This window comes from Pristis pectinata, chromosome 8, assembly GCF_009764475.1.
Source record: "Pristis pectinata isolate sPriPec2 chromosome 8, sPriPec2.1.pri, whole genome shotgun sequence".
NCBI lineage: Eukaryota > Metazoa > Chordata > Chondrichthyes > Rhinopristiformes > Pristidae > Pristis > Pristis pectinata.
In genome coordinates this window covers 55,214,093-55,241,648 of record NC_067412.1, presented here as the reverse complement: position 1 = coordinate 55,241,648, position 27,556 = coordinate 55,214,093, and the positions used below count along the sequence as shown (strand labels likewise).

General features: G+C 46.5%; 1 protein-coding gene across 2 annotated transcripts in view; it reads left to right on the top strand.

Moving 5' to 3' along the window:
- LOC127573496 (gamma-aminobutyric acid receptor subunit alpha-3-like) overlaps positions 1-27,556 on the top strand; it is a 161,492-nt gene that overhangs the window by 120,637 nt on the left and 13,299 nt on the right. For both annotated transcript variants that reach the window (XM_052021775.1, XM_052021774.1), the window contains exons 5-8: positions 1,463-1,683; positions 19,304-19,386; positions 21,687-21,830; positions 27,278-27,430. In XM_052021775.1, coding sequence (XP_051877735.1) covers positions 1,463-1,683; positions 19,304-19,386; positions 21,687-21,830; positions 27,278-27,430 — 601 coding nt within the window. The remainder of the gene's footprint in view (positions 1-1,462; positions 1,684-19,303; positions 19,387-21,686; positions 21,831-27,277; positions 27,431-27,556) is intronic.

Here is a 27,556-nt window from a genome sequence, read left to right as displayed (position 1 = left end):
TCAGTATAGTTCAGCCCCAGAGTGGATGGAGTCTGTGACCAGGGAGGGAGATGGTCAGAGATCGGGGAGGGAGATAGAGTTAGTTTGCCGTTACTTAATTTACATGCATTCATAGGTTTCCCAAGCCTGCAAATTGCATCCCTTCGAAGGATCACTGAGCCACTTAAAGACACTTCAGCATTGAACAACCTGTGTGAACATTTAAGGGAATTAGAGGTAATTCAGCCCTTCAAATTCCTGCTGGCCCTATTCAACATCATTTCTCCTCTCACTTAGGAAGGGCTTTTCCTCACATCTCATCACGCTTTTTGCCCTCATTTTAAATCTGTGTCCCTGAACCTTAAACTCTCTGCTAAATCGGAACAGCTTTCCTCTACTCTGTCTGATCTTATTCACTTCTACATCTCCCCCAAGCCTTCTCTGATCCATGGGGACCAACTCCTACAGCTTCTGTCTGACCCTGTAGCTAGAGTTCCTCATCATTACACTGTGAAATCGACACTGACTCTGACCAAACTCAATGGAGAAAATCAATCCAGCAGGCATTGTATTTAATAATAAATAAAACACACATCCATACTTCGATGTGTTGAGATCTCAATGTTTACAGCTTGCCAGATGAAGCTAATTTCCAGCTGCCTATATTTGCACACTGTATTTACTGTCACAAATCAGATTTTGTTTAAATAAAATATTTAATTTTTGATCTTTAGTTCACTTATTCTCCTCAGAAAGTAAATACTGTGGCAGTCACAAGAACACAAGAAAATAGGAGCAGGAGTAGGCCACTCGGCCCCTCAAGTCTGCCCCACCATTCAATGTGATCATGGCCGATCTGTGCTGCCCTCAACTCCTCTTCTGTGCCAGTTCCCCATAACCCTCAATTCATCACTCTTTCAAATATTTATCTATCTCCACCCTAAGTATATCTAATAATCTGACCTTCACCACCCTCAGGTGCAGAGAATTCTAGAGATTCACCATCCTCTGAGGGAAGAAATTTCTACACACAGTTTTAAATATCCAGCCCCTTATCCTGTAACTATGTCCTCTTGTTCGTGACTCTGAAACTAGTGGAAACATCTCAACATCTATTCTGTCAAGCACAAGGATCTTCTATATTTGAATAAGGTCACCCCTCATTTTTCTATACTCCAAAGAATACCAACCCAGACTGTTAAGCAGTCCTTCAGGATTTACCAGCTTTTATCTCCTTGTTTTCAGGCTGACATTTCCTTTCCAGGCTTGGATTGACCTGACTCAGTGACAGGTACTGCTGAGTCCTGTTCAGCAGTGGTAATACAGTCATTCTATGGATGTCCTGGCAGTGAAGCTGGTGATTAGTTGCCAACACTGATGAAAGTAGTGCAACTGGGAATGGAAAGGGCAGGCTGGAGATGTGCTGTGAAAGTGGCTTGTGTTCCTAACCACTTTATTTTCCCCTTGTGTCTCCTGACCACAGGAGTACACTGTCGATGTGTTTTTCCGACAAAGCTGGAGAGATGAACGGCTCAAATTTAAAGGACCAATGCGCATATTGCCACTGAACAACCTCCTGGCCAGCAAGATTTGGACTCCAGACACCTTCTTTCATAATGGGAAGAAGTCAGTGGCACATAACATGACCACTCCAAACAAGCTGCTGAGGCTGGTGGACAATGGTACCTTGCTCTACACCATGAGGTAAGGCATTACCCTCGTTTCCTGCATTCAGAGCTCAGTTGCTCTTTGTTCAGCTTATCTGATGTCTATATCAAAATCTGCTTGGATCACCACGTGAAATACACCGCTTACCAAGAATTCCTAACCCTGAGCAATTTGGAACTGGAGAAAAAATCAAGGTGCTGGAGGAACTCAGTGGGTCAGGCAGCATCTGTGGAGGGAAATAGGCAATTGGCATTTAAGGTTGAGACCCTTCATTTGGGTTTTGACCTGAAACATTGACTGTCCATTTCCCTCCGTAGATGCTGCCTGCCCTGCTGAGTTCCTCCAGCATCTTGTTCTTTTGCTCCAGATCCCAACATCTCCAGTCTCTTGTGTCTTCAGTGTGGGTCTGTTAATATTGGTGTTATTGATGATCAGGATATGGGCACAGCTGGGGATGGCAAAATCTAGTGTCTGTTCCTGGTTTACTGGGGGGGGGGGGGGGGGGGGGGGGAGGGGGAGGGGGTAGGGAAGGGTGAGGACAGTGAGGACTTCGCTTCAACCATTAGCGTGTTGCCTGATCACTGCAGAGCAGACCATATTAGTGCAGGAACAGGTCAGGAGCTTCACTCTGAAAGGATGTCAGCAAGCAATTGTGTCTTGAACAGGATCCGGATGATTCATGACCAGTTTTGCTGAGTCAAGCTTGTAAATTAAGTCCTTTTTTTAAAGAGGGGCGACCTTATAGAGGTATATAAAATTATGAGGGGCATAGATAAGGTGGATGGCTACAGTCTTTTTCCCAAAGTAATGGAGTCCAAAACTAGAGGGCATAGGTTTAAGGTGAGAGAGGAAAGATTTAAAAGGGGCCTGAGGTGCAAATTTTTCACACAGAGGGTGGTGGGTATATGGAACGAGCTGTCAGAGAAAGTGGTAGAGGCGGGTACAATTATATTGTTTAAAAGACTTTTGGACAGGTACATGGACAGGAAAATTTAGAGGGATATGGGCCAAACACAGGCAAGTGGGACTAGCTCAGATAGACATCTTGGTCAGCATGGAGGAGTTGGGCTGAAGGGCCTGTTTCTGTGCTGTATAACTCTATGACTATGACTTTTTCATTGAATTACAGTTCTTGGTTTTGGTCCTGAATATAACCAGCAATACATGCAAACCAATTAGTGTTTTGAACCTCACTGCAAGGCCCTGGTCTCCTTGAGGCGCTAGTGTTTGTACTGACATGGGCTTGGTTGTCAGTGTTTCTACTCAAGCCCATCTCTGCTGTTCTCCGGCTCTTTGACCATGTGCTCACCCAGACTCACTTCCACAGCCACATACATGTTCTTCCTGGGCACTTGTCTCTGCCATCATCTTGTGCCACATGGCTTCCCGCTCCGTTTCCAGGCTACCCAGTTTGGCCCCAACAATGATCCCAGATACCTGCATTCCATTGGCTGCTACTCCCTCCACTTCTCCCACCGGATCCCCGCAGCCATGGGGAGATACCAGTGGGCCCTGTCTCTGTCTCTGCTGCAGCCCCGGGCCTTGCTCTTCATGACCTGCCACGGACGTCTCCGACACTTCGTCCTCCGCCAGATCCACACCTTCAACTGCCGGTTCTTCACCTTCCTCACATCCAGGAAGGATCGGAAGCTCTTCCCACTTTCTCCAAGCCATGACCCCGCTGCCTCCGGCTCTGACCTCAGCTGGGCCGCCCCAGGCCCTGGCCCTGGCCGCCTCCGGCTCCGACCTCGGTCCCTGCCACGTTCAGGCTGAGATCTCTCACTGCCGCTGGGTTCTACTGCTCCTCTGCTTCCATCTCTACTCCTCACTTACCCCTGGTCTCTCAAGCCTTCCCCTAACCCTTGACTACCCCCCCACTCCTCTGAGTCCTCATCTTCCTCTCACCCCACCTTCCCTGACCCTGATGGCAGCTCCAACCCTCTACACCACCCCCCCAACCCCAGCCCCAACCCGTGCCGTGTCTTCACTATCCCCTCTGATCTTCCCCTCCCTGAGGCTGAATGTTCTGTCCTCAGCAGGGGCCTTATCTTTGTCCCCCTGTGCCCGATCCTCAACGAATTCCGCACCCACCATGATGGCAAGCTCTTCTTCCATTGCCTCTGTCTCCGGGCCTACTTCTTCGGCACGGATCCCCCACCCCCCACTGATGACCCCTCTCCCTCCTTAAGCCCGCTTCCACCTCTTGGACACCTCGTCCTGGCCTTCTGCCCTCTCTGGATCTCTTCATCTCTAACTGCCAACGGGACATTAACCGTCTCAACTTCACCACTCCCCTCACATATTCCAACCTTAGCCCCTCTGAATGCACTGCCCTCCACTCTCTCTGTACGAATCCTCATCTCACTATCAAACCCGCAAACAAGGGTGATGCTGTTGTAGTCTGACTGACTGACCTTTACATTGCCAAGGCCAGATGTCAACTCTTAGACACCTCCTCTTACTCATCCCTCAACCTGGACCCCACCAAGGAGCATCAGGCCATTGTCTCCCTCATTATCACTGACCTCATTACCTCTGGAGATCTCCCCTCTGCAGCCTCCATCCTCGTAGTTCCCCTATCCTGCACTGCCCATTTCTACCTCCTACCCAAGATCCACAAACCCAACTGCTCTGATAGGCCCATTGTTTCTGCCTGCTCCTGCCCCACTGAACTCGTGTCCTCATACCTTGACTCCATTTTGTATCCCTTGGTCCTGTCCCTTCCCACCTACATCCGTGACACATCGCATACCCTCCACCACTTCAACAACTTTCAGTTCCCTGGCCCTGACCGCCTCATTTTCACTATGGATGTTGAATCCCAGTACACTTCCGTTTCCCATCAGGAAGGCCTTAAGGCTCTCCGCTTGTTTCTTGACAAAAGATCAAACCAGTTCCCCTCCACCACCATCCTCCTCCATCTGGCAGAACTGGTCCTCACCCTTAACAACTTTCTCTTTCAGCTCCTCCCACTTTCTCCAGACCAAAGGTGTAGCCATGGGCACTCACATGCGCCCCAGTTAAGCCTGACTCTGCGGCTATGTGGAACAGTCCATGTTCCAAGCCTACACCGATAACGCTCCCCAACTCTTTTTCCACTACGTTGACGACTGCGTCGGGGCTGCTTCCTGCACCTGTGCTGAGCTCGTCAATTCATCAACTTCCACCCTGCCCTCAGATTCACTTGGTCCACCTCCGACACCTCTCTCCCCTTTCTGGATCTCTCTGTCTCCATCTCCAGAGACAGATTAACCACCGACATCTTTTACAAACCCACTGACTCCCACAATTACTATACCTCTTCCCACCCAGTCACTTGCAAGGACGCCATCCCCTTCTCCCAGTTCCTCCACCTCTGCCGCATCTGTTCCCATGATGAGGCTTTCCACTCCAGGACATCCAAGATGTCCTCCTTTTTGGGTAAATGGGGTTTCCCTTCCACCACCATCGATGCTGTCCTCACCTGCATCTCCTCCATTTCTCGCACGTCTGCCCTCACCCCATCCTTCCCCCCCCCCCCCCCCCCACTGATGTAACAGGAACAGGATTTCCCTTGTCCTCACCTACCACTCCATGAGCCTCCACATCCAATACATCATTCTCCGCAACTTCTGCCCCCTCTAACGGGATCCTACCACCAGGCACATCTTCCCCTCCCCCACTCTCTCCACCTTCCGTGAGGATCGCTCTCTCTGCGACTCCCTTGTCCACTTGTCCATCCCCACAGATGACCCTCCCGGCACTTATCCATGAAACTTATCCACTTATCCAGTGCTACACCTGTCCCTATACCTCCTGCCTCAGCACCATTCAGGGCCCCCAACAGTCCTTCCAGGTGAGGCAGTGCTTCATCTGTGAATACGAGGGTGTCATTTATTGCATCCGGTTCTTCCAGTGCAGCCTCGTCTACATTGATGAAACTCGACGCAGATTGGGTGACTGTTTCATTGAGCATCTTTGCTCCGTGTGCCACAAAAGCAATAATCTCCCAGTGGCCACCCACTTCAATTCCACATCCCACTCCCATACCGACATGTCTATCCATGGCCTCCTCTATTGCCACATTGAGGTCAGATATAGGTTGAAGGAATAACACCTCATATTTCACCTTGGTAGTCAACCTGACAGCCTCAACATCGATTTCTCTAACTTCCGGTAACCCCTCCCCTCTTGCCACGCCCTTTTTTCTCTCCTTTGTCTTCCCTCACTCCTATGGCCCCCTCCCCCCTTCTCTTTCCCCTTCCCCTGTCCTCATGACCTGCCTATCTCTTCCCCCACCTTCATTACCTGCCTATCTATTCCCCACCTCCTTCCCTTTATTGTCCACCACCATCTCCTACCAGATTCCTTCTTCTTCAGCCCTTCTGTCTCTTCTACCTATCACCTCTCAGCTTCTTACTTCTCCACCCCTCTCCCACCCCCATCCTCCTACCTTCCTCCTCTCACTTGGACTCACCTATCACCTGAACTCACCCATCACCTGCCAGCCTGTGCTCCTCTCCCTCCCCTGACCTTCTTATTCTGTCTTCTGCTCTCTTCCTTTTCAGTCCTGATGAAGGGTCTCGACCCAAAACATCGACTGTTTATTTCCCTCCATAGATGCTGCCTGACCTGCTGAGTTCCTCCAGCATTTTGTGTGTGTTGCTCCAGATTCCAGCATCTGCAGAATCTCTTGTGTCTCCTGTGTGCATGCCCATCTCTTGCCTTGTAATGCCAACCTTTAATTTCAAATGAAATCCTTGTCAGGGAAAAGTCAGGCCATTTTCAGGATCACTGTAGTCACGTTGACCATTTGAAAGTTCCTGTGTTGCAGCTGCTGAACTCTGGATCTCCTTCCTTAATCCTTCACATCTCTCCAACTCCCTGCTCCCTTTAAGAATTTACAGAAAACCCACCAAACTTTTGGCTATTTGTCCTCGTTTGTTCCTCTCGAGCTTGGCATATGTTTACTCAAAGTTGTTACAAAATCTGTTGGGCATTGCACTGTTGAATGTAGAAATCCAAATTTTGGATTTGTGTTTGCATGTCTGTTCACATAGTTGTACCTGCCAATGTGTACATGATAGTTGTGTATAAACATACAAATATGCAAATTATTAGCTTGCTCCACCATTTAATAATGTCATGGCTGATCTGATTGCATAATTCCCATCAACCTGCAGTAACTTTTCACGACCGCCTCCCCCCCATACCCCTTTGCCTATCAACAATCTATCCACCTCAGCCTTCAATGCATTAAGAAATCTCTGCTTACCCTGTTTATCAGGGAAGTTGAGGCCACTCGGGCCCTCAAGCCTGCCCCACCATTCAATGTGATCATGGCTGATCTATGCCGACCTCAACTACTGTGCTAGTTCCCCATAACCCATCATTCAGATTCAGATTCAGGTTAGTTTATTCAGATTAGGGTGCAACAAAATTCCTTGCTTGCATGAAGCTCACAGGGTAAATAGAATACATGGTAAAAATAAATACAGCAATATAAAACAGCGACCTGTACAAAAACAACAGAATGATGCAAAGTATTGTAGAGCAAAATGAAGTAGTGCAAAAGGAAATGCTAAAGTGGCAATAATGGAAGAGGTAGAATTAAGGCACCGTTGGGAAGGGAAGAGAATCATAGCATGAAAGCAGATCCTTCAGCCCAACTGGTCTATGATGACTAAGGTGCCCATTCAAGGTAGTCCCATTTGCTAGCGTTTGGATCATAACCTTCTAAACCTTTCGTCTCCATGCACTTGTCCAACTATCTTTTAAAAGTTGTTATTGTACCTGCCTCAACCACTTCCTCTGGTAGCTCATTCCACATACGTACCACTCTCTACGTAAAAAACTTGCCCTTCAAGTTCCTATTAAATCTTTCCCCTCTCAAACCTACTCCCTTTAGTTCTTGATTCCCCAACGCCTGGAAAAAGACTGAGTGAATTCACCCTGTGAAAGTGGTGATTGGTTCAGAAGTCTGATGGCAGTGGGAAGAAGCCATTCTTAAGTCTGGTCATCCAGGCTTTCAAACTCCTGTATTTTTTCACAGAAGGTAGAAGATCTTTCAAATATTTATCTTTCTCTACCTTAAATATGTCTCATGATCCAGCCTCTGCCACCTCTTGATAAACAGTTGTTACTCATGCTGACAATTCCCAGAAAAATCTGTTCCATAAGTACAATCGAACCTCTAGACTTCTAGTACTAACCTAAACTATTACAAGTACTGCATGCTTGAAGTATCTGCTGACTGCATGCTAATGTTCTCAGTAATAACTAAATTTCGACAGATGTAAGATGCTGTTAGGATCAAATCGCAGAAAGCAAGTGTAATAGAGAATGCAGTAAAGAAGACAGAGCCACTGAGAGTGAGAGAGAGATTTAGACCGAGATAGAAAAAGAGACCGGAGAATGGTAGAGAGGAGAGAGAGGGAAGCTGGAAGGCAGGGGTAGAGTCAAGACTCAAGCATCTTTGATGAGCTGCTGGATTTAATCTGCACTAAGTGATAATCGATAGCAATGGAGAGATTACTGGGTAAATTTATTGTTGCCTGGTATTATTGACAGACCAAAGGACTTCATTAAGGGAGTGATTTGCTCCGCAGACATGATTCCATGCAGCGATTGGATGCTCATCACTCATCACCCAGTGTTCCTCCCGTGTTTCTCCAGACTCCCCTTCCCCAGAGGATGGCCCTGACAAGTGCTTGGACACTGGTGCTGTGGTTGTGGCTGCTCTGGGTCAGCCACCGCGCACTGGACACTCAGCCTGACCCTTGCTGCTGCCGCCTCTCTAATCTCACGTGTGCCAGCGCCCTGAGACATTCACTCAACATGTCCGCAGGCAGCGGGACTGCTGGAGGCTGGGACCAGAGAGAGAGTGGGAGCTGGCTGGACAAATGACAGAGTCAGCGAGAGCAGAAGGAAGCAGCAACACCGGAGTCACTGGCATAATAGGAAGATGGTGGAAACAGTCATGCAACAGGAAGGCAGTCAATGCAGAGATGGATAGGGAGAGAGAGAGAGGGAGCGCTTAGGGAGAGAGAGCGAGAGTGAGAGGGTGTGAGGAGAAGAGGGAGAGGGAGGGACAGAGAGCGAGACAGAGGGGCAGGGAAGCAGAGAGAGAAATGGACCAGGAGGGAAGGAGAGCGGGAGAGGGAAGGAAGGATTGAGAGAGAGGGAGTGATCGGATCAGATTAGCTTATTGACATACAGTATACACCAGGGTGCAATAAAATTCTTTGCTTGCATGAAGTTCACAGAGTTAAAAGTATACATAGTAATAATAAATACAACGACCAGTGCAAAACAACAGTATAGTGCAAGGTTGTAGTGCAATCTGAGGGGGAGATGGAGGTGGAGGGAGGGAGGGGAGAATGGAGGGATAGACAGTGATAGAGGGGAGAAGGAGGGAGGGGAGAGGGTCAGGGAGGGAGGGAGAGAGGGAAAGAGGGAGCAATGGAGAGGGAGGAGGAGGAGAGAGAGTGGATGAAACAAAGGAGAGAGAGAGAGAGTGTAAGTGAGGATGAAAAGTATGGGGAAAGACAAATTTCTGGAGCTGGGATGAAGGAATCCCGCCTGGGGGATGATGCAGGAGAGGTGGGGAGTGGAGTAATCAGGGCTCGAAGGAAAAAGGGCAGCAGAGCAAAGGACGGCAAGCTCACTTAATCACAAGCTCAACTGATTACGTGATGTTCAGTTTTGTTTCAGTTCAGTTCATAGGGGGAGTGGGTCTGTAACGTTCCCGCACTGCGAGAAGTCACCAGTCTACAGACAGACAGGACTGAAGACTGTCTGTCACAGAAAGGATCAGAGAACGCTTCCATTGCAATGAAAGAAGGACCTCGAGACTGACCATATTTGGGTTGGGATGGGCGGAGGAGGAATGGTCAGCGGTGAGGGGAGTCAGCCTGCATGCCTTCTACAAATGCCGCAAGTCATCCATTTTCTCCGCTTCATCACAACAGTAAACGTACTGCATTGACTGCAGGTGTAAGTGGCAGCATGTGGAGCAGCCACATGCAGAGGCAACTCTTGGTGGGTCTGGGTGAGAGGAGGGAGGCACGCAGCACTTTGTTATTAAACCACCCACCTTTGTTTGTCCAAGAGGTGTTTTACATTGGGATCTTCTGCAGCTTCTCAACCACTCCAATGTTTTTTTGCAGGGTTAAGGTCCATGTCTGCATTTACAAGGGTACAATATCCGTCAACATGGTGCCCACAATGTAAGTGTGGCGCAGCAACACAGTGATAGAGTGGCTGTCTCACTGCTCCAGAGAGCCGGGATACTTTGCATGCAGCGCAACTCTCCTGTAAACATGCTGGGAAGTTTCAGTCACTTGTTACTCTATCCAACTATAGCTCTTGCCATCTTGCTCAAGTTAATGCCCTGTTACTTTAGTCCTCCTGTACTCTCCAGAGGCAGTATATTTAACATCAGGCTGTGGGCCTTTGAGAGATCGGCAGCTCACACACATGGTGTAAATCAGTTTCTGCTAGACCAGGAGTCCAGCTGGAGAAGGAAAGAACTCACATTTCCCCAGCTCTTCTCATCCCGCAGATCTCCTGCATCCTGTGGTGCAGGAACCTTTAAAGGGTGCTCCCTGCTGCGTGAGCCAGGTAGAGCAGTGCTGGTTGGCATGGGTGGGACCTGTGTTTTCACCAGCTGGTCTTCAGTTTAATCTTCGAGGCTTTGTTCTTCCTTAAACCTGTCACCTTCTCCCTCTCCCCCATGCCTGAAACCACCATTCACCTCACCACAGGTCGTCCTGCTCTGAAGTTATCATCCCAAAGTTCTCTGCCTCTCCAGTTCCCCCACAATCTTCCTTAAAATCAGCCTCTGATCTTATCAACTCTTCAAATCTCTTATAATATTTTACGAAGCCATAAAATCATACAGAGATACAGCACGGAAACAGGCCCTTCAGCCCACCAAGTCCAGGCTGACCACCAACCAACCAGTTATGCTAATCCTATTTTCTTCTCCCAGTATTTCCATCCACTCCTCTCGGATTCTCCCACTTACTTACACACTCGGGGCAGTTTACCTCTACCAGATTCTACCATTCACCTGAACACTATAGGCAATTTACAGCAACCAATTAACCTAGCAACGTGCATGTCTTTGGGATGTGACAGGAAACCAGAGCACCCGGGGAAAGCCATACAGTCACAGGAAGAACGTGCAAACTCCACACAGACGGCACCCGAAGTCAGGATTGAACCCATGTCTCTGGTGCTCTGAAGCAGTGACTCTACTCACTGCGTCACTGTGTCACCCTTATATCGCAAGCACCTTGTTGATGGAGATTGTATCACCCACCTTAGTGACATGTGCTACATGATGTTCATCCAGTTACAGGAAACTGCAATAAAATGCATTTATATAGTGCCTTTTACAGAACTTTAATCCTGTACAGTACCAGCAGATAGAGCTTCAGACCATAGTTTCAAAGACATGCATTCAAATCCTAACATGGTAGATGGGGAATAGAAATTAAAGAAAACTAATTAATATGGAATTTAAATGAACAGCTGGACCCAATAACCATGAAACTACTGGATCAGTGTGAAAACCTACCTGGTTCACTGCTCTCATTCAGGGAAGGAAACATTCCTTCCTTACTCTCAGTCTGGTCTGTTGTGACTTCAGACTTGTCAATGTGGTCAACTCTCAGATCAGTTCTGGAACAGCTCAGGATGGACAATAAATGTCAGTGTTGCCAGGAATGAAACACCCCAGGAACAAGAGAATGAGGTAAAAAAGAACCAAAACCCTCTGATCATGAGCACCACCAGCAAAATAGTGCAGCAGTCAACTCTACTCTCCTGTAGGCTGCAGAGACACTGACTGACCACCGCAGGCACAGCAGAGTTCTGGGGAAATATCTCCGATAGTGTCACTGGAGAGGAGTCGCTGTCTCTGGAAATGATTCACTGTCTCTGGAGAGGTGTAGCTGTCACTGGAAAGGTGTCACAGCCTCTAGAAATGCTCCACTGTCTTTGGAGATGATTCACTGTCTCTGGTGAAGCATTACTGTCACTAGAGAGGTATCACTGTCTCTGGCAAAAGATCACTGCCACAGGAAAGGTGTCACTGCCTCTGGAGAGGTGTCACTGTCACTTGAGATGGGTCACTGGAGAGGTGTCACTGGAGGGGTGTCACTGCCTCTGGAGCAGTTCCACTGACATTGTCTCTGCAAAATCCTCCACACACATCTGATCTGATAAAAAGCTGACAAGCATCTTGGAACGGATGTCTCACAGCTCAGAGTGTTATGAAGACATTGGATGGATTAGTGTTGACATTCCAAACCTTCCGATGTTCTGGAATGGTTCCTACAAATATAACATTGTTGTTCAAGAAAGAAAAGGCAACAGAAACATGGGACTCTAGAGCATTTGTCTGACTCCATTTGTTCTGGAAAATGTTGGAATCATTATCAACAATGTGGTAACAAGTGATTTAATGAATCAAATATGATTAGACAGAGACAAAATGTTTTAATGAAAGGTAAATGTTGGTGCAATATATAATTAGGAAGAAGATTTGGATGGGCTATATATGGATTTCCAAAAATCATTCGATAAGATTCTAAACTGAGGGAGTTGTTATATGGAACAAATATATTTGAATGTTTAGAAGATTGGCTTTAGAACAGGAAACAGGGAATAGGAATCAATTAATAATTTTGGAAGGTTTGTTTTAGTTCGCTGTCACAGGGATCAGTGCTGGTATGAAGGCCATTCACAGTTCATAGCAGTGAGCTGCTGGTCAGGACCAACTGACGACTCAACTATGATTGAACATGTATGAGGACACACTGCACCTGAAGGAGGGGAATAGATGGATTAATTGAGCTAACAACAAGATGCCAGATGGCATATAACATTCAGTAGAGTGAGATTATAGAAGATCAGGGAAATAGGGAGGCCTGAACATTGAATGGCATGTCAAAAGCTGTGTGGTGTTAGAACACACATCTTGTCTGAGGATACACACACAGTGCTGGAGGAATCCAGCAGGTCAGGCAGCATCGATGGAACGAAATAAACAGTCAACATCTTGTGTCGAGACCCTTCATCAGGACTCCCACTGTATCACAAAATGCAAAACATGTACTTTACTCAAAGACTTCCAGATCCCCAGCACCAACCTCCATGGCTTTGGACCTGTTCAGCAAAGTAGGCTGCACTAGCTTCAATAACAAAGTACAGAATATAGTGTTACAGTTACAGAGAAAATGCAGTGCAGGTAGACAGATAAGGTGCAAGGGCCACAACGAGATAGATTGAGAGATCAGGAGTTCTTTATCATACAAGAGGTCTGTTCAAGATAACAGTGGGATAGAAGCAAAAATAAAAGGGCAGCTAACACTGTTGGTAAGAAGCTGCAAATAACAGCTACACTTGTACTCTCTGTTGAGAATCTTTAGTTTTCCCTGCCACCTGAGATATCGAAGTCAGAAGTTTTCAAACTGTAGGGCGACCCCACTCAGGATGGTGTTGAGGAAAGTATGGGGTGAGGGAGTAGTTCACCAATTAATGTGTGTGTTATTTTCAGAACTCATCTCCTTGGTGCTCCGGTGTACAAGAAGACCAGTGACGTAGGGAGCAGGCTCAGTTGCTGTGGAGCTCTGCCTACCCAAGTTCCCAGAGTCCTTCCAAACAACAGCCATGGCAGATTCAAGTGGGATGTCCCTAAGTCACAGCTCAACTCTGTCATTGGGCTGAGTGGGCTGAAGCCAGCTCTCTAGCCGGGACAGGACCAGCCAATGGCAGGGCTTGCTGGTTGCTATGGTAACAGCATGGCCTGAGCTGTGAGCTCAACAAGCAACAGGCATGGAAAGTGGGCAAAGGTTCCTAACAGAATCCAGGATGCCCCCGGGCCAAGCTGTGGGCATCCCGTCAGTGGAATATCTAGGCCGGGGTATAGTCTCACCAGCACGACTCTCAAAAAACATTGCCCAGATTATTCTGGTGGAAGATAATGATGTAAACTCTTGTTTCTCACTCCATAGATGAAACATATAAGATCATAAAGGGGCTTGATAAGGCAGATGTTGAGATGTTTCCTCTAGGGGGAAAATCACGAACAAAAGAACATAGGTACAAAACAAGCTGCTGGTCATTTAAAACTGAATTTCTTCTCTCAGAGGGTAGTGAATCTCTGGAACTCTCTGCCCCTGAGGGTGATGGAGGCCAGATTATTAGATATATTTAAGGTGGAGATAGATAAATGTTTGAAAGATCAAAGAATTGAGGGTTATGGGGAACTGGCACAGAAGAGGAGTTGAAGGCAGCACAGATCAGCCATGATCACATTGAATGGTGGGGCAAGCTTGAGGGGTCTGGTGACCTACTCCTGCTCCTATTTTCTTGTGCTCTTGTGATGCTGCCTAACCTGCTGAGCATTTCCAGCATTTTCTATTTTTAATCCCATAATTACTTTCTTTATTCAGATTCTTGACAGAACTTGTCCTAGAAATTGGACCTCAACTAATTTTGGTGTGCTGTTTATGCCTAATGCCCAAACAGGAGACCCACTAAGACCAACCTAAGTGGGAAAATTGGCCTTTAACAGGTCCTGGGGTTTTACATTGGAACATTGGAGTGTTACCTGCATGATTCCCATCACTGTGAGTGGGGTGATTGGTAATGTGTTAGACCCTATGGCTGTGACAGCATCAGCTGTACAGAGGCTGCCGCAGAGCAAAGGGGAGGATGCCCACACCTTCACCTTGTCTGACCGCTCTTTCTCCCACTGCCATGTCACCCCCTGCCCCATCCACTCCCAGTGCCCCAGCCATCATAATGATGTGATAGCGCTGGGAGAGGGTGCAGATGAGAGTCACCAAGATATTCACCTGGGATGGAACGTTTCAGTAATGAGGAGAGACTGAAGATGCCGGGTCTGTTCTCCCTGGAGCCGAGGTGGTTCAGAGGGGACATGGTTAAGGTATATAAAATTATGAAGGATACAGACAGTGCAGACTGCAAGAAACTTTTCCCCTTATCAGAGGTGAATAAAACTAGAAGACATAGATTTTGGATAAGAGGGAAGAAATTTAGAGGGGATGTGAGGGGGACCTTCTTCACCCAGAGAGTAGTGAGTAGCGGAGCGAGCGGTGGAAGCTGAATCACTGACAGCATTTAAGAAGTGTCTAGATGATCACTGGAATTGCTTAGGCATAGAAGGCCGCAGGCCAAGTGCTGGGAGATGGGATGAGTTCCCACTTGTGAGGGTGAATGTGGTGGACTGAATGGCCTGTTTCCATGCTGTGTGACTCTGTGACTCTGTAACCATGTCCTGGAGAGATCAGAGCTCTGCTACCTGCAGGGAAAAATCTGTTGCCGGCTCTCACGCACAGAGTGCTGACTGCACGGGCAGGTCACTGATCAAACAGGCAGCCACAGTGAGGGAGCTGAACATTGGTGTCCCAGCTGGCACTCTGATCACTCAAGCTTTTGGACTCATTCTTTGTTGCTCGGTGAGTGTAGGTTCCACCTCTCTGCACCATTTCTGGACTGCAGCTAAGGAATGAGTGTCAGACACTTCAATGACATCACCAGACCTGGAACTGATGCTGAGGAAACAGCAGCTTAGCTGAGCAGCTGAGAGTTAAAGTAACTGGCAGGAGGATTAGGAGGGGAAATGCTTTCACCGGGAGGGTCAGGGTCTGGAACTCACTGCCTGACAGGGTGGGAGAGGCAGAAACCCCTATCACATTATATTTGGATCTGACCTGCAAGGATACTGACCCAGTACAGCAAGGTGGCATTAAGGTGGGCAGTGCTGGAGTCATAGAGTTGTACAGCACAGAAACAAGCCCTTCAGTCCATCACATCCATGCTAACCTATTTGTCCTCCACACTAATCCCATTTGCCTGTATTTTGTTCGTATCCTTCTATGCCTTGCCTATTCAAGTGCCTGGTTAAATGTCTCTTGAACATAATAATTGTATCTGACTCCACTACCTCCTCTGGCAGCGAGTTCCAGATATCAATCACTCTCTGTGTAAAAAAAGTTTCTTACCCCTCAGATCCCCTATAAAACTCCTTCCCCTCATCTTATGCCCTCTGTTTTTCCCCCTACTATGGGAAAAAGGCTCTGACTACCCACGTTATCCATGCCTCTCATATACCTCTCACCTCTCAGCCTCCTCTTCTCCAGGGAAAGCAAGTCCAGCCTTTCCAATCTCTCCCCATAACTAAGCCAAATCCAGCCACATCCTACTTTTTCACCAGTATAGACATGATGGGCTGAAAGGCCTCCTGCTGCATCATTCATTTTCCATGATTCTGTGATGTCAACACATGTAACATACCAGCGAGTGCCCAGTTCAAGTTCCCAGTGGGCATAATTACAGTAAAACATAAGTAAGATTACTTTTACGTGCATTACAGGCACAAATGGGTCCAGTTTCCAGGTAATTTTACTTTTGCAAACAACCTCAGCCACCAATAACTACATCAGGGACCCAGCAAGATCAGCAGAAAATGTTTGGTTGTGCAGGGAGCTTCCCGCAGTGGACTTACTGAAATATGAAGTCTCCTAAAACCCTAGTCCCCATCACAGAGCATTTCCAGCATTTTCTGTTAATATCCTGCAATTGTTTTCCTTTATTTAAGCTGGACATGGAACTGTCCATCACCAGCCCTGTGTATGCTGACTACACTGACTCCAGTCTAGTGCTCGATTGGAAACTTCTCTTCCCTTTTTGTAAAACCTTCCATGACTCACTCCTCACTATCTCTGCTGCCTCCAAGCTATTGGTATTGGTGTTGGTTTATTATTGTCACGTGTACCGAGATACAGTGAAAAGCTTCTGTTTGCATGTAATCCAGACAGATCATTCCATACATAAGTACATTGAGGTAGTAAAAAGAAAAGTAAAATGCAGAACATAGTGTTGCAGTTGTGGAGAAAGTGCAGTCCTGTTACATTATGATTAAAATCTTCACATTCAAACTGGAGTCCCTTCCTTCAAGTGAGAGGCAAGCTGAAGCTCTGTGCACTCTAGTCAAGGAACAATATGGTTATTGCAGTGCCCTGGGCACTATTGATCTCTCAAGCAGCACCTGAATCAGATTATATGGTCATTACCTCAGTGCTGTTTCTGGGATCATTCTCTGCAAACTTTGGCTATTTTTTTCTATGTAGACATAGAGTCATAGAACTATAAGCATGGCAAACAGGCTCTTTGGCCCAACTTTTACATGCCAACCAAGTTGCCCAGCTGAGTTAGTCCCATTTGCCAGTGTTTGGCCCATATCCCTCTAAACCTTTCTTATCCATGCAACTGCCCAAATGTCTTTTAAACATTGTAATTGTACCCGCCTCCATCACTTTCTCTGGCAACTCGTTCCATTTACCCACCACCTTCTGTGTGAAAAAGATTCCCCGCAGGTCCCTTTTAAATCTTTCCCCTCTCACCTTAAACCTATGCCCTCTAGTTTTGAACTCCCCTACTCCAGAAAAAATCTTTGGCTATTCACCTTATCTATGCCCCTCATGATTCCATAATCCTCAATAAAGTCATCCCTCAGCTTCCTATACTCATGAAAACAATTCCAGCCTATCCAGTCTCTCCTTATAATCCAAGCACTCCACTCTGGGTGACATCCTTGTGAATCCTTTTACAGTTTCATGGCATTATAACAGTAAAAACACTTCATAAAGAATCTTGAAGCAAAAAAACTGCAGTTCTAGAAATCTGAAAGAAAAACAGAAAATGCTGCAAACACTCAGCAAGTCAGGCAGCATCTGAGGAAAAAGAAAACATCAAAGTTTCAAGTCAAAGACCTGTCAACAGTAGTAATAAAGTACAGAGATGAGGAGGGCTGCAGAGAACAAAGGGGATGTCAGTGGTAGAATATGACGAAGGTGAGTAACACCATTGTTTTTGGTACAACCTGTTTGAAGAATGAGCCACACAGATGTTAGAGGTCTTTATTCAGCACAAGAAGACACTCAGGAGGAAGACTCTCTCCTGGGAGAATCTCTCACTGGAATCTCCCTGAATTCAAACTATACTGAGGTTTTATACTTGGAGTACAAAAATAACAGCAGATAATTAAATACGATGTCAGTAGTCACCATCATAAAGTTTACTTCAACATTTTGGGAATGGCTCCATCGAATTACATATTTACAATGGGAGCACATCTCACTGACGAGATAAGCTCTGAATATTCAAACATCTTTGTTGGGAATACAGACACCCAAAACAGCCTTCTCTCCCCACTGCATTGAAAGATGGCTCTCTCTGCAGACAATGGTGTTTATTCATGCAGCTATCCTTGTCCTGGATTGAAGACTGGTTCTCGTTTGTATCAACTGGCTGCTCCACCACTAATCCTGTCACCCACCTCACCCTGTCTCGTGAATAGATAAATGAAGATAGTTGTCGGATCCGGTTATTTTCGAATCCACAGGTTCTTTCAGGAGTCCAGGAATGAGTTGAAAATAACTTGCTTGATGCTTCACAAAGTTTTATTGGAAAAGTTTAAAACAAAGAAACAGTCACAGAGCACATGGCACTGGCTTTGATGAGCCAAGACAAAGGGAACAAAAGATGGGCTCAGGCCAGGGGAGACGAGCAAGAGAGATTAACAAAAAGACGACACCTTTTATACCTGAGATAAAAGATGCTCCTTAGCTAATAGTCCAATCAGGAAACCTATTAGATACTTGTGGCCAAACCAACCAATGAAAAAACCATATATTCACCTGATGGACGAACCAATAAGCTAGTAAGTGGCCAATCCTTGTGCAGCCACTGGAGGTGTATTAAACACTATACATGTTAAAAAACGAATTAAAACAGTCGAATCCAACATAGTTAAAGACAGAACAGAAACAAAAGGACGTGCTGAAACTGTGACATACAGAACACAGTGATTGTCATTGAGTCACTTAGCATGGAAACAAGCCCTTTGGCTCAATTCATCTATGCTGACCAAGATGCCTATCTAAGCTATTACCATTTGGCTGTGTTTGGTCCATATCCCTCTGAACCCTTCCTATCCATGTGCCTGTCCAAGTGTCTTTTAAATACTGGAAATCTGAAAGAGAAGAGAATTCTGGAAATACGCAGCAGATGAGGCAGCGTCTGTGGAGAGAGAACAACTGAGGTAATGTCACAGGTGGATGATCCTACAACATAAAACTAGCTAATTCTGACACAAGCAGGAAATGTTGATTGTCTGAAATTGTTGACTTCAGTATCCAGTTTAAAACTTTCAATGGAGATGCAAGGGGTTGAACTCGGTATGCAATGGGAAACACCTACTCTATCACCTGGCTACATCCCAGCTATGAAGCAGCCACAGCAGGGATAGAATGGCCATGAGCAACATGGAAGTAAGAGACTTTTTAATTGCCTATTACTCTCAGCTGTAGATCTGACACAGAACCACTCCCACACTGGAGAGAGTCCAGAACAGCTGAGCCCACACACTGACAAGAACTGTCACACCCTCACACTGATCCAAAGCTAATTATACAAACACTTCAGTCAATCTGTACTTTGATTGTTTTGGAGATTGGCAGTTAGGATTCCCTGTAGAGGTGGTGTTGGCACACAATTCAACACTTCCAGATGTTTTTAAACACTCCGTTTCCAAAGTGATGCTCGTGAGTTGGTTAACGATGTTTCCCTTTGTCTGCAGACTGACGATAAATGCAGAATGTCCGATGCACCTGGAGGACTTCCCCATGGACGCACATGCCTGCCCTTTGAAATTTGGCAGCTGTAAGTATGGGTTGTTAACTGGCTCACCAAGTGCTTGCAGTCCAGCTCCACACCTGAGGACTGTTGTTGCAGGCTCTAGTCCATAAGACCATAAGACAAAGGAGCAGAAGTCGGCCATTCAGCCCATCGAGTCTGCTCCGCCATTCTATCATGAGCTGATCCATTCTCCCATTTAACCCCACTCTCCCGCCTTCTCGCCATAACCTTTGATGTCCTGGCTACTCAGATACCTATCAATCTCTGCCTTAAATAACCCAATGACTTTGCCTCCACAGCCGCCTGTGGCAACAAATTCCACAGATTCACCACTCTCTGTCTAAAGAAATTTCTCCGCATCTCTGTTCTGAATGGGTGCCCTTCAGTCCTGAAGTTGTACTAAAGTACTGAAGTTGTACTGAAGTCAGTTGTTCAGTCCTACTGAAGTCTTGTACTAAACTCCCCTACCATGGGAAACAACTTTGCCACATCTACTCTATCTAGGCCTTCTAACATTCGAAATGTTTCTATGAGGAGAGCCGTCAAATGTTCCTCATATGTTAACCCTCTCATTCCTGGAATCATTCTAGTGAATCTTCTCTGAACCCCTCCAATGTCAGCACATCCTTTCTTAAATAAGGAGCCCAAAACTGCACACAATACTCCAAGTGAGGTCTTACCAATGCCTTATAGAGCCTCAACACCACATCCCTGCTCTTATATTCTATTCCTCTAGAAATGAATGCCAACATTGCATTCACCTTATTCACCACCGACTCAACTTGGAGGTTAACTTTTAGGGTATCCTGCATGAGGACTCCCAAGTCCCTTTGCATCTCTGAATTTTGAATTTTCTCCCCATTTAAATAATAGTCTGCCCATTTATTTCTTCTACCAAAGTGCATGACCATACACTTTCCAACATTGTATTTCATTTGCCACCTCTTTTCCCATTCTCCTAGTCTATCCAAGTATCTCTGCAGACTCTCCGTTTCCTCAACACTACCCGCCCCTCCACCTATCTTTGTGTCATTGGCAAACTTAGCCACAAAACCATTTATTCCATAATCCAAATCGTTGATATACAATGTAAAAAGAAGCAGCCCCAACATGGACCCCTGCGGAACACCACCAGTAACCGGCAGTCAACCAGAATGGGATCCCTTTATTTCCACTCTCTGTTTCCTGCCAATCAACCAATACTCTATCCATGCTTGTAACTTTCCTGTAATTCCATGGGCTCTTATTTTGTTTAGCAGCCTCATGTGTGGCATCTTGTCAAAGGCCTTCTGAAAATCTAAATACGCAATATCCACTGCATCTCCTTTGTCTAGCCTGCTTGTAATTTCCTCAAAAAATTGTAATAGGTTTGTCAGGCAGGATTTTCCTTTAAGGAAACCATGCTGAGTTCGGCCTATCTTGTCATGTGCCTCCAGGTACTCTGTAACCTCATCCTTGACGATCAACTCCAACAACTTCCCAACCACCGATGTCAGGCTAACAGGTCTATAATTTCCTTTTTGCTGCCTCACACCCTTCTTAAATAGCAGAGTGATATTTGCAATTTTCCTGTCCTCCAGAACCATGCCAGAATCTATTGATTCTTGATAGTACATTTCTAAAGCCTCTGCAATCTCTACAGCTACTTCCTTCAGAACACGAGGGTGTATTCCATCTGGTCCAGGATATTTATCTAACCTTAGACCATTCAGCTTCCTGAGTACCTTCTCTGTTGTAATTGTGACTGCACACACTTCTCGACCCTAGGGTGTCCTGTATACTGCTGATGTCTTCCTTGGTGAAGACTGATGCAAAATACTGATTCAGTTCTTCTGCCATCTCCTTATCTCCCATTACAATTTCTCCAGTGTTGTTCTCTAGTCATTGGCAATTGGCAATTCGTAGTCATTGGCAATCCAATAAGAACAGGTATGGGGGTAGAACTGGGGTCCTTTCCCCTCGCCAACCAATTAGATCACAGCTGACCTACCCCACAGTCCCACAGAAGCCCCACAACCCTTCCTTCCATTAGTCTCCAAATATCCAATGATATCTTCCCAACAGCGGAGGATTCTCAGCCCTCTGAAACAGAGAGCTCTGAAGATTCACAGTGAAGATGTTTCCCATCTCTGTCCTAACTGCTGACCCTTCCTCTGAGACAGTAACCCGTTGGACTCCCAGGCTGAATCCCCAGAATCAGTCCAATCAACTGGTGGGTGGTTGGAAGTACACCGAGGCCGGAGTGTGATCACCGTACTGCTCACAGAAACTGTCCCAAGTGTGGCGGTCAGCCTGCAGCTCACGACCCTGATCTGTTTCAACAGACGCCTACACCAACTCAGAGGTGATGTATGTGTGGACGCACGGACAGGGCAACTCGGTAGTGGTGGCCGAGGACGGATCCCGATTGAATCAGTACGATCTGTTGGGGCAGACAGTGGGGACAGAGATCATCCGGTCAAACACAGGTGGGTGATTTCATTTGCATAGCAACATGAACACTCCCAAACACTGACACCCCTCACCCCCAAACATTGACACCCCTCACCCCCAAACACCAACACACCTCACTCCCGAACACTGACACCCCTCACCCCCAGACACTGACACCCGTCACTCCAGGACACCGCTCACTCCCAAACACTGACACCTCTCACCCCCAAACACTGACACCCCTCACTCCCGAACACTGACACCCCTCACTCCCGGACACCGCTCACTCCCAAACACTGACACCCCTCACCCCCAAACACTGACACCTCTCACCCCCAAACACCGACACCCCTCACTCCCAAACACTGACATCCCTCAATCCCAGACACTGACACCCCTCATTGCCGGACACTGACACCACTCACTCCTGAACACTGACACCCCTCACTCCTGGACACACACACACACACACACACACACACACACACACACACACACACACACACACGCGCACCCCTAATGCAAACCACCCACTCCTTTTTGCCTCAGTCCTTAGACACTGTCCCCAACTCAGATATTAACAAGTTCTTCCCATAAATAAAGAGCAGTCCCCATCTGAGCATTAATAATCTGGTCACGCTCAACATTAAACATCTTCTCCCCATAACGTGATTTCTCTCCTGTCCCCACTACTGTCCCTTTTTCCTTGATCGCTCAAATCCTACCCACATCTGCTCAATGTGAGAAGTGTGGATGTTGTCTTAAATTGCTTCTGTGTCTCTTCCCTTCTCCTGATGTGGATCGGTTATCTTTCCCCAAACCTGCCTCACGACTCTCCCTGGTATAGCCTGGATTACTTGTGCCTGTGGATAACCTGGGGAGCTGCTTCACCCCACAGTGTGTGAGGGGGGCTCTTCCACCAGCTGTGTGATACCTACCACGATCTACCATTTATAAATTGAATGTGTATCTGCCAGTGCTGTTGAAATGCTCCAGAATACCAGAATCTCGGTGTTTTACGATTGTGTACATCTCCCCTTCTTAAAGAACAGTCAGTGAATCAGTGCCTTGTGCTTTGCTTTGTCTTTCTTCACAGCCTGTCCTCCTCTTCCAGTCAGTTTTTTCCAATAGTTCTGTTTTCCATGTTTATCCAGGTACTTTCATCCTTGCCGCTCAGCCAAACCAATTGCCCTGATAGCAACATCCACATCGCAAAATGAATAAAAGGAAGATAAATCTGCCGAATTGAGACTGAAGGCAAGGTCTGATGTCAAGTACCTGTGATATCCATTAAGTCCCAGATATTTATTATGAGAGGAGAGATATGTCAAGGGATTAGTGAGGGAATCAATGTCAGGAGTAGCTGGGAGTCAGTAAATTCAAGGACACTCACAGTCTCCAATGCCAAGGCAGACTTCTTCTTGGGCAGTTAAAGTTATGTGAACAGACTGTATTTGGCAGCAGAACAAAACCCTAAGTGTCTGGTGAATGTCTGAATTCCAATGATGTTCTTCGGATTGACTGCAGTCAGACAATTTGAAGCGTTCTGCCCAATTGCTAGTTCTCCTGCCTTGAGGACTGAGTACTGGGGCAATTGCCATTTTTTTTAACTCATCCTTCTGCTTTATACTTCAGCTACACAATGAACACCAGCCAGCATATTGGCCACAGGGGCAGCATATGACGTTTCCAGCCTGCCATCCAAATGCAGCCATCTTCCATCAAAGTTTCTTGTGTGTGAATTGCATCTGAGAAGCAAGATCATTCCTCCTGCTCTGGAAGTCAAAGATCCACCAGCCCCTTGCAGGAGAAGCAAGGAAGCTGTTTAACCCACAGATCAAAGCTTCCCACTTGAGGTTACTGGTATCACTGTAATCAGGAAATACAACAACCACTTTGTATGCAGCAGGATCCTGGGTGGAGTAACATTTCATCTGCTTTTGGTAGACTAAACTGCATCAGACACCCATTCTACAGGTGGTACATGTGTCTCCCCGCCTGCCACATAATGTACTCTTCTGTTTACATGCAATACCTTCCCCAGTCCTGCCTTCGTGTGAATGCAGTAGTTCACTCTGAAGGCAAATATTTCCGTCTTTCACTGGATGGGGTTGTGGCTGGTGAGACCACCCAAATCCCTTGAGCAGGACATGGTCAGCTGCCTTCTTGGGCTGTGCTGCAGGTGCTCCCATGGTGTTGTTGTGAGGGCAGTTCCAGGATTTAGACCAAGTGAGAAAGGAGGAATGGCAATGTATTCCCAAGTCAGGATGGTGACCTCTACCAACAGGTGGGACAACCACACAGGAACACCACCATCCACAGGTTCTCCTCCAAGTCAGGATGGTCTGTAGCTTAGCAGGGAACCTAGAGGATGGATGGGGGTGGGGGGGTGGTTTGCACATGCCCACTGCCCTTTGGTGGGAGGAGTTAGAGGTTTGGGAGGTCCTGTCGGAGTAGCCTGGGTGAATAACTGCAGTGTATTTTGTAGAGGGGGCACACTGCAGCCACCAGGTGACAGCAATGGAAAGAACGAATATTTAGGATGGTGAATGGAGTGCCAGTCGAGTGGGCCGCTTTGTCCTGGATGGTCCTAGAGTCGTAGAGCACAAAAACAGGCCCTTTGGCCCACCGCATCCATGCCAACCTATTAGCCCATCTCCACTAATCCCATTTGCCTGCATTAGGACCATATCCTTTTATGCCCTGCTACTTAAGTGTCTGTCTAAAAATAATCATATCCAGTTCCACCACCTCCCCTGGCAGTGCATTTGAGATATCAACTACTCTGTAAAAAACTAACTACTCAGATCTCCTTTAAAATTCTTTGCGCTCACCTTAAGTTTAAGTCTTTTTGTTTTTTGATACCACTACAATGTGTCGAATGTCTTCTGCACTCATCCAGGAAAGTGGAGAGTGTTCCATCACACATCCTGCAGATAGTGGACAGGCCTTGGAGTGTCAGGAGGTGCATCACTCGCCACAGGATCCCCAGCCTCTGTCCTGCTTCTGTAGTCATGGTATTTCTGGGGCTGATCCAATTGAGTTTCTGGTCAGTGGTGGTACACTTGTCGATGGCAAAGACATTGAATGTCAAAGGTTGGTGGTTAGACTCTCGCTTGTTGGAAATAGTCATTGCTTGGTTCTTATATGGTATGAATATTATTTGTCACTTGTCAGTCCATGCCTGAAGGTTGTCTAGTTCTTGCATCATGCAGGTGTCGGCTGCTTCATTTGCTGAGGAATTGCAAATGGAATTGAGCATTGTGCAGCCATCAGTGAACATCCCTGCAGCTGACCTTGTGGTGGAAGGAAGGTCATTGATGAAGCAGCTGAAGATAGTTGGGCCCAGGACACTGCCCTGAGTGATGTCCTGGAGCTGGGATGATTGACCTCCAACAACAACAACAACATTAACAACAATGATTTCCTTTGAGTGAGGTCTGACTCCAACCACTGGAATCTTTTTCTCTTTGATGCCCATTGACATCAGTTTTATCAGAGCCCTTGACCCCACACCTGGTCAAATTGTAATTGTAATTGGTTTATTATTGTCACATATGCCAATGTACAGTGAAAAATGATCCATATGGATCATTTCATCACATCAGTACATTAAGGTAGTACAAGGGAAAAGCAATAACAGAATGCAGGATATAGTGTTACAGTTACAGAGAAAGTGCAGTGTAGGTAGACAATGAGGTGCAAGGCCATGAAGAGGTAGATTATGAGGTCAAGAGTCCATATTATCGTACAGAGATAAGATAAAATAAGATATCTTTATTAGTCACATGTACATCGAAACACACAGTGAAGTGCACCTTTTGTGTAGAGTGTTCTGGGGGCAGCCCGCAAGTGTCACCACATATCCAACGCCAACATAGTATGCCCACAACTTCCTAACCTGTACGTCTTTGGAATGTGGGAGGAAACCGGAGCATCCGGAGGAAACCCATGCGGACACGGGGAGAACGTACAAACTCCTTACAGACTGCAACTGGAATCGAACCTGGGTAGCTGGTGTTGTAAAGCGTTACGCTAACCGCTACACTACCGTGCCGCCCATTCAAAGGGTTCATTCAATAGTCTCATAACAGTGGGATAGAAGCTGTCCTTAAGCCTGGCAGTGCGTGTTTTCAATTTTTATATCTTCTGCCTGATGGAAGGGGAGAGAAGGGAAAATGTCCAGGGTGGGAGGGGTCTTTGATTATGTAACAAACAAGTTTGGTTCTGATGCAGGGTTTTGACCCAAAATGTCGACAATTCATTTTCCCACACAGATGCTGCTCAATTTGCTAAATTCATCCACCAGATTATTTGTTGATTTTAATTCCAGATTATTTAAATAACTAAACTTAAATTCTCAGCTGCTGCGGTGGGGTTTGAACCTTGTCTCTGGATCCGAATTGGTAGTCCTGGAACCTGTTTTGTCTCAAACATCACAGCGCAGTTTTTTGTTGGGACACTCACAGTATGATTGGGTGTATTGGAAACCTCGAAAGCTGAAGTGCCATCTTGCTTTCCTTGATTCAAGGCTCCTTTGTTCAATTTCTCTGTGGGACCTGGAAGATATTGGCTGAGTCGTTCACTCTAGATCAACAACGTCAACACTCAAAAGTACTTCATTTACCTGTGAGGCATGTTGGAGAATCTTCAGGCTATGAAAAATTCCAATCAAACATAGCCTACTCACAGACAGTTCCTTAAATATGATGATATTTACATGGGATCTTTGCAGGCTGCCCAATACATACTGGATAATCCCATGATGGTGGTCATGGTCAGACAAATCTCCATTAATGTAATAATATGTACAAATCCTGTGAGTGTGATGATATTTATGGGTGACTCGTGATGAATTTATCACAGGTAACCTGTGTGTGTGTGTGTGTGTGTGTGTGTGTGTGTGTGTGTGTGTGTGTGTGTGTGTGTGTGTGAGTGACAGCGTATGTGAGTCAGTGTGTGAGTGAGTGATTGTGTGTGTGTGTGAGTGAGTGTGTGTAGGTGTAAGTACGTGTGTATGTACATGTGTGTGTGAGCGTGTGTGCGCATGCATTTGTGTGTGTGTGCCTGTGTGTTCATACACGTGTGTATCTGTAAGTGTGTATATTTGTATTTGCGTGTGTGTGTGTGCATGTACGTGTGTGTGTGTGTGCATGTACGTGTGAGTGAGTGCACGTACATGTGTGTGTGTGCATGTACGTTTGAGTGAGTGCAAGTGCATTATAGTTAATTGTCCTGTGTGGGTTTGTGGGTTTGTGGGTTTGACAGTATGTCCACTACAGGCAGTGAGCTGTTTCTGAATGTCACAGTGTACCATTAGAAGGTGGTAATCACCCCCCTCCAACTCCCCCCCCACCCCGCTCGTTATCAGTGCTGCGGTGTATGTGCCCGTGGAGGTAACTGAGCTGCCCCTGTGTGACACTGTTTCAGTGATGATGTTCCTGCTGTTGTACCTAACTCTTTGCCACTCATGTCCCTTCAGGTGAATACATCGTCATGACCACCCACTTCCACCTAAAGAGGAAGATTGGTTATTTTGTGATTCAAACCTACCTGCCCTGCATCATGACTGTGATACTCTCACAGGTCTCCTTCTGGCTGAACAGGGAGTCAGTCCCTGCACGTACCGTCTTTGGTGAGCAGACAGTCTCCTCCATCTCTCCACTGGAGACAGTAACAGCAAATGTTAACAGGGTTTTGTGTGTAAAATGGGTCAAACAAACCACTTCAGGACTGGTCATTTTTAACCGAGAGATTAGTG